Source organism: Suncus etruscus, chromosome 4, assembly GCF_024139225.1.
Source record: "Suncus etruscus isolate mSunEtr1 chromosome 4, mSunEtr1.pri.cur, whole genome shotgun sequence".
NCBI classification, from domain to species: domain Eukaryota; kingdom Metazoa; phylum Chordata; class Mammalia; order Eulipotyphla; family Soricidae; genus Suncus; species Suncus etruscus.
In genome coordinates, this window is record NC_064851.1 from 167021078 (window position 1) to 167034488 (window position 13411).

Consider the following 13411-nt stretch of genomic DNA (forward strand, 5'->3'; position numbering starts at 1 on the left):
GGGTTTTGAGGGTGATGCTTTCCTCACACTGCTCCAGAAACTTACTTAAATCACTATCTTGCTGACTTTGGTGTGTTCTTAAATTCTCAGAAGAATTGATTTTCAATTTTTGCTTTTTCACTTGTGCCTTCTATCTTATAATCACTTTTAAGATATGAAACAGAACTTTCCTTTCTTTGTTTTTTTGTTTTTGTTTTTGTTTTGGGGTCACACCCAGCAGCGCTCAGGGGTTACTCCTGGTTCTACACTCAGAAATCGCCCCTGGCAGGCATGGGGGACCATATGGGATGCCAGGATTCGAACCACCGTCCTTCTGCATGAAAGGCAAATGCCTTACCTCCATGCTATCTCTCTGGCTCCAGAACTTTTCTTTCTTTTATATTTTTATATAAATATGTTTCTCATTTATATAATGACCTGGTGACATGTCATTTTATCACTTGTTCATTCTATTTTTTTTTTGCTGGATATTATAGAAGCTCTATTTTTAGAGTCTAATTTTATTTATTTAAATAATATATTTATTTAAGCACCATGATTACAAACATTTTGTAGTTGGATTTCAGTTATAAAAATGAACATCCCCCCTTTACCAGTGCAACTTTCCCACCCCATCCATTCATTCTAATTTCTCACTCTACCCAACATGAAAAGCATTTTCAAAATATTTATATTTTCTCCTGGTTATATCTTTTAGGTAGTATTTTTGTTGTTGTTGTTGTTGTTGTTTTAGGCAACATATGGCTTTGTTCTTGGGTATTAGATCAAGCTAGCAGTGCTCAGAAGACCACATGGTAGCCAGGGATCGAACTTGGAGCTCTCAAATGCAAAGCATATGCTTCAGCTTACTCAGTCATCTTCCTGGTCCTATTTCTCATGTTAGTACTGTCAATAAGAGTATTTTATTTGTTAATATTGCTTTGTTAGAAGTATTTTTTTTTACTAGCAATCATTTTAGCTAAAAAGTTGCTAATAAAAGCTAAACCTTTTCTATAAGAAAGAAAAGGGCCATTTCTGTCTGTCTACTTCTAGTTTTCCAAGACTATTTTTTTCCCAAGAATTACAAAACTTGTTAAACCTCTCTCACATTCATCTTCTAAACCAGGTCTAAAAAGGCATTTTATCCTAAAAATAGTCATTCCTAGGAAAATATATATCCCAGAAATTACTTTGGAAAAGACAAACTTCACAGATGCTGGGGAGAATGTGACAGAATAAAGAGATTTTTCTTAAAACCACACAACACTATGATAAAAAAAAAGAAATACAAATGGCCAAAAGGCACATGAATAAATGCTCCTCACACTAATCATCAGGGAGATGCGAATCAAAACAATGATGAGATACCATCTCACACTACAGAGATTGGCACACATCACAAAGAATGAGAATAATCAAATAATGAGTGCTGGCGGAGATGTGGACAGAAAGGAACTCTTATCCACTGCTGGTGGGAATGCCATCTAGTCCAACCTCTATGGAAAGTGATATGGAGATTCCTCCAAAATCTGGAAATTGAGCTCCCATTCACCCAGCTATTCTACTCCTAGGGATATACCCTAAGAACACAAGAATACAATACAAAACCCCTTCCTCACACCTATATTTATTGCAGCACTATTCACAATAGCCAGGCTCTGGAAACAATCAAGATGCCCTTCAACAGACGAATGGCTAAAGAAAACTGTGGAATATATACACAATGGAATATTATACAGCCATCAGGAGAGATGAAGTAATGAAATTTTCCTATACATGGATGTATATGGAATCTATCAGGCTGAGTGAAATAAGTCAGAGGGAGAGAGAGAGAGACGCAGAATAGTCTCACTCATCTATGGGTTTTAAGAAAAATAAAAGTCATTTTTGCAACAATTCTCAGAGACAGTGAGAGGAGGGCTGGAACTTCCAGCTCACTTCATGAAGCTCACCACAAAGAGTGGTGAGTGCAGTTATAGAAATAACTACACAGAAAACTACCATAATCATGTGAATGAATGAGGGAACTGAAAAGCCTGTCTGGAGTACAGGTGGGGGTGGGGTGGGATGGAGGGAGATGTGGGACATTGGTGGTGAGAATGTTGCACTGGTGAAGGGGTGTTCTTTACATGACTGAAACCTAATCACAATTATATTTGTAATCAAGATATTAAAATAAAGAAAAAGTTAATAAAAAAGAAATCAACAGAGGCAAAAAAAACCCCCACACAACAAAGAATAAAATTACCTTTAATAATGGGTATAAGTCATAGTTGTTCACCTCAGAAACAAGATCATTCGTTACCAGGTTCTCCAAGACTGAATGCCATACTAAAATTTCATCTTCTTCAGCAAGGTACTTCGTTAACTCAAGTGCTGTTTCAATCTCAATATAATTGTTTCTGTTTGGTTTAAAAAACATACACGCTCAAAAAAAATTTAGTTGCTAAAATATTTGCACAATTTTCATGTTTCAATGCCTTCCTTCAGGAAGAATGTCAATATAAAATAACTAGATGGTAAAAAATAAAGCCCCATCTTCTTGATAAAATGAAACTCAACCATTTCAAATTGGTTCATCCAAGCACCCAAATGCTTGGAGATTAGGGAGCATCCATGCTAAAGGCAACACTGGCTAATGCATTCTATGGGATTATAACTTCTATCCAACAATATTCACTAAAAGACATTCTCTGCTAAATGCACTGCCAACTATTGTGCAATCACAAACATAAATTACTTATCTTTGCCTACCACTCATCATCTATAAATTCAGTAAGGAGCTAATACTTATAAGAAATAATTAATGAAGAATCTTGGAAAAGACAGTAAATATAATAAAGATGCATAAAGGAAAACATAGATATGATATAAAAGTCAGGGAAAGCCTCCTACAGGGCAAACTTAAAAAGAAAAAATGAAGGATATGTAGGATATAAATGGGGGGAAGAAATAAAGAGGCAGGAAGTTTAGGGTGGCACAAATAAAATAGGAATCAATGTGATGGGCAACACAAGATGACAACTATGCAGTGGGATGCTAATGCAATAGTGAGATGAGAGTTTCTTCTGTGGTATATATAGTGAGAGGTGCTGTGACGGGGTAAGATGGATCAAAATTGTGAGAGCCTTGAATGGCAGGATAAAACGTTTCCGTTTGGAGGAGAGGAGAGGTAGAAAGATGGTTTAGAAGGCAAGGCATTCCCATGGCAGAGAGAGAAATATCTAATTCTTCAAGATCAGGTGAAAGAAGAGTGCATACAAATTTAGAGATAGAAATCAAGTTCACCGTGCAACGCTCAGCCCAAATAAAAGAGAGGAGGTAAGTTTCGACAGAAATTTTAAAGCCAAAAGACAGCCTTCCACACACAAACTTTTACTGAGCTAGAAACTGCATGTGCCCTAGCAAAATGATCGCTAAGATGGTACTGAATTATGAATTAACTGAAGGGAAGAGAAAAACATCACCATTACTATCAGCAGGAATAAAAGTAAGATAGGAGAGGAGAACCAGGACTGCCTAATGAAGTCTTAGCAAGCCAAATACAGAAAATTCCTGGGGGATTCCAGCTATAACACAGCAGGTAGGGCTTTTGCCTTGCATGTAACTGACCCAGTTTTGATCCCTGGCATCTGATATGGTACCCAAAACCTGACAGCAGAGTCAGGAGTAACCCTTGAGTGCTGCAGGGAATGTTTAAAAACCGAAAAGAAAAAAAAGATAAAATTTCATGTGAATGTGGTCAACATTATCAATGCCAGGAGTTTCGGCAAAGCAACAGGTAAAAAGATGTGCTACAAGTCACAGTGGAGAGAAAGCAGCAAAGTAACTAAGGAGAAAATAGGTAAACTTTATTTAAGAAACATTACATCAAAGGAATAACACAGTGAATAATTTTCTATTCAAGCTCCTTAATTGTATAGTCTGAAATTTTTAATTTTGAACATATAACTTAGGTGCCTGAATAAACATATACCTTCCTAGCATGTATTGGCTATGCCACTATAAATAACATTAGTAATTCTGGAATACATGAAAACATAGGTCATATCTCATTTAAATGATCCCAATGGCATCACCTTTGGAGGTGAGCAAAAATGACCTCCACATTTCAACTGATGTTCTATTTTTTTCAGTAACTATTTCTCTTGGATATAATTTTCTTAACGTCCAAGATCACATTAAAACATGAATACACTTCCTAGTTTGCCTAGATTTATCATTTTAATTTTAATAAACTTTACAAACATAAGGCAGAATCATTTTATTTCACCTGTTTTGTTAATGTGTTTTTTACTTTTTTTCCCCAATAGGGGTCCCGTTCAGTCTTGCATAGATTAGGCATTTGCGTTAGTAGTTAAAATATCCCCTGCCTTAAGTTCTATTCACTTTGTGGGGGAGAAGGACCTCTGAAGTCATGCGCAGGAGGTGCAGAGGTTCCTTTTAGTAATTTTCAGCCAGCAGATCAAAGACAAAGCACTGCTTGGGCCCTGCCATGGTTTTTTGTTTGTTTGTTTTTGTTTTTGTTTTTGGGTCATACCCGGCAGTGCTCAGGGGTTATCCCTGGCTCCATGCTCAGAAATTGCTCCTGGCAAGCACGGGAGACCATATGGGACACCAGGATGACCTTCTGCATGAAAGGCAAACACCTTACCTCCATGCTATCTCTCTGGCCACCTGCCATGATTCTTAAGCTCAAACAAGGTTTGCCCACCTGCAAGCAACCTTCTGAGCCCTGTATTAACCACTGTAAGTTTTATTCTTGATTAAGATGTTTTGTTTGTTTGTTTGTTTGGTGTGTTTTGTAGGCTTTGGTGACTATATGGGATGCCAGGGATTAAACCTGGGTCGGCTGTGTGCAAGGCAAACACTCTATCCGCTGTGCTATTGCTCCAGACACTTAAGCTTTTTAAGTAATAATTTGATATCATTCTGTATGCATTTAAATAATACTGATCTTTTCTGTTTGCATCTTCTCCACTATATCTTTTAAATATTTTTCTTTAAGACCTTTCCTTTTAAAACATTGAGTCATCTTTGCTTTTCTTCTAAGACTTTCTAAAAAATTCTCTATGATCAATTTAAATTTTATTATATCAAAGTGAATTTACTTTAAGAAATATAAAATTGTGATATAACAGGTTGGTAAACTTTGACTTGAGAAATAAACAAATCCTTCCTTTCAAATGATAAAAATCATTGTCTGGGGTCTGGAATGAGAGCACCCCAGGTAGTGAATATGCCTTGCATGTGGCTAACAGGGTTCAATCCCCAGCATCCCATAGGGTCCCTCGAGCCTGTCAGGAGTCAATTCTGAGCATAAAGCCAGGAATAACCACTAAGTGCCCACTGGGTGTGGCCCAAACCAAACCAAACCAAACCAAACCAAAAAACCCCACTCTTTTCTACTGGATTTATTTCTAATTAGGAATATTTTTTTTATAATAAAACATTTTAAAATTGACTTTAAAATGTTATTCTTTAATCGTGACAAATTACACATGACATGAAACTTAAATCTTAATCATTTATAGTATGCAACTCTGTCATACTAAATACATTCCTAATGGTATGCAAACTTTATTACCATCCAACTCAGTAACTCTGTTTTCTTGTCAAGTGGAACCTCTATCTCCCCTATTCCTCCCACCAGATGCTGATAACCACATTTTAACTTTATTTTTATTTTTTTGGTCTTTGGGCCACACCCTACTAGACTCAGGATCAAACCTGGATTGGCCACATGCAAACCAAGCATCCTACCCACTGTGCAATAACTCCAGCCCCTTTTTCTCTATGGTTTTGAATAAGTATCTTCTAAAGTGAACTCAGACAATATATGTCTTTTGTAAATGCCATACAGTTTATTTAAAATCATGTTCTCATACATAATCTTGCATATCCAAGAAAGTTTTGCCTTCTAAAATCCATGAATTTGATTCCCCTAGGATCTGAATCCTAAGGATTCAATGCTATAGTAATTTGAGGCTACTATTTTTGTTTGTTTGTTCTTGGGTTTGGGGTCACACCTGGCAGCGCTCAGGGGTTACTCCTGGCTCTATGCTCAGAAATCACTCCTGGCAGGCTCGGGGGACTATATGGGATGCCAGGATTTGAATCATTGTCTTTCTGCATGCAAGGCAAATGCCCTACCTCCATGCTATCTCTCCAGCCCCGAGGCTATTATTTTAAAAAAGTTATTGAGGTACCATCTAAAACCATGAAACAAGAAAATATACTCACTTAGACAAGAAAAAGGCATCTTCAATCAACTGGAGTCTATGAATAACAGGAATTGCCTGCAAATTCGATCCAAATACGTGCAATGTAAGATGAGAACATTGTTTAATGAAAAAAAATTACATTTGAAGATCATTGATGCTTACAATGTACTCATGAATTATCTCATGTGTCATAAATAATAATTACTAAAGATAACACTCATAATTTATTTTTTATACATCTGTTTTTGATAAATGATCCCTCTGGACATTTATCATAAGTCAATCCAAAATACTCACCAAAGAGCAGCCTGTGAAAAAAGTGAAATAAAAAGCCAAGTTTAAAAGACAGAAAAAATTATATTTCATTGAATTATAAAAATCAAGTTATTTTCATTAACATAAACTTGGTAGTGGAGGCTGCACATAATTATCATACGGCATTATTCTGGTAAAACTGAACCTCTTTAAAAATATCAATTGTGCAACCAAAGAGACAGTAGAAGTGGGAGAGTAGAGTAAGGCTTACCCTGGTTCAATCTCTAGCACTGTACATAGTCCCCCAAACACTGCTAAGAGTGACCCTGAACATAGAGATAAGGATAAGGCCTGAGCACCACCATGTGTGGCTCAAAAACCAAACCCAATTTTTTAAATTTATTAGAAAATAAAATATGATCGGCGGGGCTGAAGAAGTAGTACAGGAATTAATGCACATGCCTTGGACCCACACAGTGCAGAGGGTAGGACACTTGCCAGGTTTGATCCCTAGCACCACATACGGTCTCCTGAGCATCAGCAGGTGTAATCCCTGAGCACTGAGTCAGGAGTAAGCCCAAGCACTATATAAGTTATGACGCCACCCCCCAAAAAAGAAACAACAAATGTAAAAGGGCACATATCTTGGATGTTGCTGACCCAACTTGATCCCAGCACCACAAGGTGCCCCTGAGCACTGTTAGGTGTGGGATTACTCAGGACATCCTGGGTAACTCTGAGACCGCCAGGACTGGGCAACACCAATCCTTAGACCTCACACTGAGTCACCACTGAGTTGGCTGAGAAATGCCAGGAGAGCACCACCTCTACCACCCAGGCCTCCAAAGCACCACTTGCCAGACTCCCCCTCTCCAAATAGTATCTTCTCTTGATTTCACTCATTTGACATAAAATCATCCATAGACTCTCTGACTCAGGGAAAAGTGGGACCAACTGCCACCCTCCAGCTTTTGAGGGAACCCTAGCACTCTTTGTTGGGTCAGTGCCCTGAAAGGACCTTCAGCCTCCCTCAGCCTTCCCTCACCACCTCCCTGCATGGCTCTAGATCTGAGGGCTAGAAAATTTATCTCCACCATCCCTTTCAGCATCTGAAAATACTATATTTAAGTCTTTCCTTGGTAGCAGTTTCATTTTCTTTTTGGATCATAACACTTATTTTCTAGATTAATATTAATAATAAAATGTTGTTTTCATTGCTCACCAGTTATGTCTTTTTTCAGGGGGAAGGGTTGAGCCATACCTGGTGGCACTCAGGGGTTACTACTGGCTCTGCACTCAGAAACTGCTCCTAGTTCGGGGGACCATATGGGATGCCAGGGATCGAACCCACGTTTTGGGGCAGCTGCATGCAAAGCAAATACTCTACAACTGTGCTACTACTCTGGCCCACCAGTTATGTCTTAGGAAGACTGAACCTCTGTTTTACATTGAGTAAATCTACCATGGTCTCAAGAAAGCATTGCTATACTGACATGGGCCAACACAGCCATGGCTAGAAGCATCTTCAGGAGTTAATAATAATCCTGAGACTTAACACACGTTTGGGATGCATGGACTGTGTCATGCCTCTCTCAAACATAATGAAAGTTCCCCCTATGTAAATGTCACAATACTCTAAGGTTGAGTCAAGTTACTCATTATTATACAGATATGGAACTGAGGTACGATTGGCCAAATCATGGAGGAGGCCTATGATCATCTGGTAAATAAGAACAAAAATATGAGCACGTCTCCCTGACCCATAACCCCTGTGCCATTACTGCACATTACTGCCATTACTGGTTGGTGAGGTTATGAGAGAATTCTGGAGAAGAGATACACCCAAGTTACCTTTTAGTGCAACACCCTAGTTTTTTGTTTCTGGTAGAAGGGGATGTCTTAAGGGGTACTCCGGAAGCCAGAGGATCAGTGTGAGGGTCCAAGGATGCGGTGCTGCTTGATGGGACCATGTGGTACCAAGGATAAACAGTCAGTCACCTGCAAGAAAGTCCCTTAACCCCATACTAGCTCTTGAACCCTCAATACCAAGCCTTGCAAACAAAGCCTCAAATGATTGCCTGAGTTTTGAACAGTAAGTTACCAGATAGAACTCCCAAATGTTAAAATTGGGGAGAGGGGTGGGCCTCACCTAGCAGTGTTCAGGGATCACTTTTGGTGAGGGGTAGGGGACCATACATAGTACTGGGGATCAAGAACAAGGCTGCTGTCTGCAAGGTAAGTGCCCTACCCATTGAACTATTGCTTTGATGGCATGGTTTTTATCTAAAAAGGTAAAACTGTGATGGATAGACAAGATGGACAGGCAAAAAAATATTACAATATTTTTAATCCAAACCATCCCTTTGAATGAATAAGGGGAAAATCCAAAATGCCAGCAAACAAGCTTATGGACACTTTACCATCGACAGAATTAGGGAGCATAATGTTTATGATATCATGTTAAATGCAATAAAACCCTTACCTTAGGGTCTTTCTCAAGCTGCTCATTAATTTTCTTCCATCCGAGTTCATCATACTTCACTCTATAATATCCCGTTGTATTCAAGTTTAAGATTACCCAGTCATGATTAGACTCTGAAATCTGCATTTCTGGAAATATTTCTGCAATAAAATGTGATGAGTTTGAAATGGCAAGTTTTTTTTAAAGGAGTTCAATATATGTTTATCTTCTATTCTCCTTATTCTAAATCCAAATACCCAAAGTAAAGGAGTAACGAAATACATATACATGTTGCCATGTGGTTATGTTGTCTATATAAAATGGTTTTCTTTCGATAAAAGTCACACCTGGTAATGCTAAGGGGATTTAGCCATTGCCAGCAGAACTAAGTCTATGACACTTGTGATGCTCCAGCATGGGTGCTCACTACGTACCAGAGCCATATTCAGCTGCCAGTCTTATTGTTCTCAGGAATCAGTGGGGTCATGACCACTGGTGCTCAGGGGATACCAGGGCTACTCAAGCAGTGACTACAAATTACCAGAAACAAACTCAAAGACTTATATGACTGTGCAAGGCATATGATCTACCACTTGAACTATCTACCTGTCCCCTCCATGTGTATATGACTTTTGATTCGAATTTGTTTTTTAAATCTTTTTTGGCTCTGCAGAGATAACTCAATGGATCACCCACTGCAAAGAACCAATGCAAGTAGTTCTCAACATTGCCAGGTATGCTCTTGCTCACTAACTAAAAAAAAGAAAACAAACAAACCAATTAAATAGGGCCCAAGTGATAGGGCACTTGCTTTGCAGGCAACCATCTTAGAGTCTGGCACCATATATTGCACTCTGAGCACCACCAGGTGTTCAGGAACATCCCTGAGCACTGTCAGGTATACCTCAAAAGAAAAAAAAAAAAGAAAAAAATAGAATTGCATATCACTGGGGCTGGAGAAGAGTACAGCAGGTAGGGCACTTGCCTTGCATATGGCTGATCCAGTTTCAACCCCTGGCACCCTGTATAGTCTCTGGTGTTTGCCAGGAATGATCCCTAAGTGCAGAGCAGAAGTCCTGAGTTGTGACCCCCAAAACAAACAAAAAGTAGAACTATAGTATTTCATTGCACAAAAATAATTTTCTCTATTTTTAATATGTAATGATTACTGAAGCAACAAAAATATGAAGTGTTTGTTTTTATGCATTTTGTGTCCAAAGCTACTGCATGTCCACTTCCACTACTGCCTCCACGACCAGCATGCCAAGAGAAGGTTGCTAAAGCTGGACATCTCACTCAGTTAATCTTTGCTTACAGGTCAGATATTCATTGTATGCGAAGAGAAACTAGAAACCTATTACTTACTGATGCTTTGATCTAGCCAGACTAACGACTGTGCAATTCCATTTTTCATCCAAAGAACTGGAACAATCCATGTCTTACTTATTGGGAGAGAAAATTGGATTCAGTTAATTTTTATGCCAAAGAGATAGAAACTATATTAGATAGAAAGACTCAATTATTTCTGGCTATGCAGGACTTTATTTTAAGGTTGAATCACTGCTGTTTTCACAAACCACTTTTGCTTGGCCTGTGTATTTACTCTCTTCTTTGTTGCAAAGATTTACTTCTTTTGTAACTTAGGTAGCCATGTTTAAAGCCAATTTATATAAAAATTTCAGCCACCCGGCCTTACTCAAGGGTCATTCAAATGCTGCAGACAGACCCAAATTCATCCGTGCCAAAAAAGATGAAGAACAATTTAAGAAGAGAGAACTTGATGAACATTGGAAATACTTTTCCACCTCAAGTTCTCTCCCTATGTAAAAAAGTGATGGGCAGAAATCAGCCAGGTCATTCAAGTTTACTGAATGCTGAAATTCTTCCTACATTGGTGGACATGATTTAGATGAGGTAGCTGACCAGAGGGGGACATTAGCCACCTGAGGAAAAACACAACTTGAGAATTTGGCCAGTATTTCTCATCTGACTCAAGTGCCCACAAATCTGGTTTTAAAAAAAAAAAACTTGCATGGTGGGTTTGTGTTTATCTGCTTAGCTAAAAAACATCTCCTCTCAAAGTCATATAACTTTAGAGCAAGAAGGGGCCTTCGAGTGTTCTTGATGTTGAACTTTCAGCTGGGGGAAATTGGAACTGGAAAATTAATCTCTTGTTTGTGCAGACACTAAAATGAAATGTGAGTACAACTTTATCAGAAATAGCTGAAAATTATCTAAAAAGAAGTAGACAGTGATTAATGTTAAGCTACTTGACACTCATTATTTCATCTCATTTTTGCAAGCTTCCCTTGGGATACATGTGTTATTATTAACTTTATCTGTAAGGAACTAAAAACCAAAGTTTTTAAATAGGACTTACTGAAGGCTTGATTTCAGGTGAAGCCAATATTTGAACCCAGGTTTAATCAATCTAAAGGCCATGATTCTAATATTATTATTCTAGTTATTATGGTTAAATTAGGTATACTGTGCATAACTAGTCCTCAAGGGCAAGTCCTCCAGCCTCATAGCTGCCTTTCACACTGTTTCCAGGGAAGAGAAGGCATCTCCAAAACAGCCTCAAAATTCTTTCCCTTTTTAATCTGATATGGGCAGCCACTGTGCTGACACCTCAGCCAGAGCCCAACTTCTGTCTGAAGGATAAATAAGGTCCAAAGCTTTGGTAACTGGTGTCCTGCAAACTCAAGGACAGTGCTGCCTTCACTTGCTCAATGCAGGTCTCTGTCCTCGCTGAATATATCAAGGGCTCACTCTCATTCTCATACCCCAACCCCCAACATCCACATTCATAACATGAGACACCTCAGAGGAGTGTGTACCCAGTAGGGGCTAGGCACTCTCTTAAGAACTGCTTTCCGGGGCCAGAGAGACAGCATGGAGGTAAGGTGCTCGCCTTGCATGCAGAAGGATGGTGGTTCGAATCCCGGCATCCCATAGGGTCCCCGGAGCCTGCCAGGGGCGATTTCTGCACTTAGAGCCCAGAGGAACCCCTGAGCGCTGCCGGGTGTGACCCCAAAAAAATGTTGCTTTCCATTTATTTTAATTTGAGAACCATCTCAGTAGTGCTGAAAGCTTACTCCTGGCTCTGCCTTCAGGAATCATTCCTGGTGGGCCACAAGGGATCATATGGAATGCCAAGAACCTACCTAGGTCAGCTGAGTGCAAGACCAGTGCCCTACCCTCTTTACTATCACTCCAGTTCCAGGCTAGCTTCCATTTGCTCAGAGTTCAAACAAGCAGAAGACAGAACAAATGTACCTACTTGTGGGTTGAAGGAGTATTCTCCCGATAAAATGGCTCTTGTTTCATGACGCCTGTGGAGACATGTAAAGTGAGAACTGGAAAGCCACTTTGGTATGTCCAACTGTCCATGATGTCTTTGACTGTGGCTGGCAAAACTGTTTTACTCTGGTTGTCAATGGCCTGTTTAAAAACATAAATCATTATAGGTGCAGGAGAGAGTACAGGGGGTGGAGCACTGTCTTGCATTCAGCTCACTCCCCATCATCCATCTGGTTCCCACAGCACCACCAGGAGTGATCCCCATGTACAGAACCAGGAGTAAGCCCTAACCACTGCAGGATGTGGCACAACAAAAATCATCACAAAAGCAGTAATTTGTCATCAAATTGATCGAGGTAACAATCTCTTAGCAGATACAACTATTCTGTTGCTCATTCATACAGTAATTGCCACTGAGGCTCTTCCGTGCCAAATTCTGAACCTTCAGCTCTGTATGATGGTGGTTCAGAATATGCATTTATTCAGAATATGCATAACTCACTGAATTATGTCTTTATATATATTTATATGTAGTTATATTCTGAGCTCTATTTTAAACACTGGACTTCAGTGATAAAGTCTAAAGAAACAAGCTCTGAGCAGAGAGGGATAGTACAAGGGTTAAGTGCTTACTATGCATGTTAACCCTGGTTCAGTCCCCATCATTGTATATTTCCCCAAGCACTGCTAGGAGTGATCTCTGAGCTGATTCAGAAGTAAACCCTGAACACAGCAGGCTGTGACATTACACAAGAGAAAAAACCTGCATGCCTTAAGGGATTTTGACAAATAAAAGCAAATTATTTTTCCTGTAGTATTGTGTGGTCTCCCAAACTTGGAGGACAGTGCTATGCCATACTAAACTATTCTGCAAAAAAAAAAAAAAAAAAAGGATCAGAAAAATCCAGATAATTACCACTTGAAAATACCTCCACAGATCATCTTGCTCAGCATTTGAATAAGAAAATGTCCTCAAATATGACTGTAAAATAGAAAAGATTAAAATGAATAATATTCCAAGACTGACTACCTTTCAGATAGCAATAATTTTACAAACTCACCTTAAGTGCGTTGATAAATAAAGTTTCATTCAGGAAACCAGAAAGCATCCGGACCATACATGCTCCCTAAGACATAAGAAGCTGCCCATTATTTGAACAAAACTTTGTATCTAACACATTTCATTTCA

At 39.0% G+C, this 13411-nt stretch overlaps 1 protein-coding gene across 1 annotated transcript in view; it reads right to left on the reverse strand.

Annotated features, from left to right (window-relative positions):
* The window catches only part of LVRN (laeverin), a 77938-nt gene that overhangs the window by 26056 nt on the left and 38471 nt on the right, over positions 1-13411 (reverse strand). The window contains exons 9-15 of the mRNA XM_049772738.1: positions 13284-13349; positions 13139-13204; positions 12203-12363; positions 10285-10361; positions 8941-9080; positions 6223-6278; positions 2228-2381 (exon numbers count right to left, since the gene is read on the reverse strand). Of these exons, the coding sequence (XP_049628695.1) occupies positions 2228-2381; positions 6223-6278; positions 8941-9080; positions 10285-10361; positions 12203-12363; positions 13139-13204; positions 13284-13349 (720 nt within the window). The remainder of the gene's footprint in view (positions 1-2227; positions 2382-6222; positions 6279-8940; positions 9081-10284; positions 10362-12202; positions 12364-13138; positions 13205-13283; positions 13350-13411) is intronic.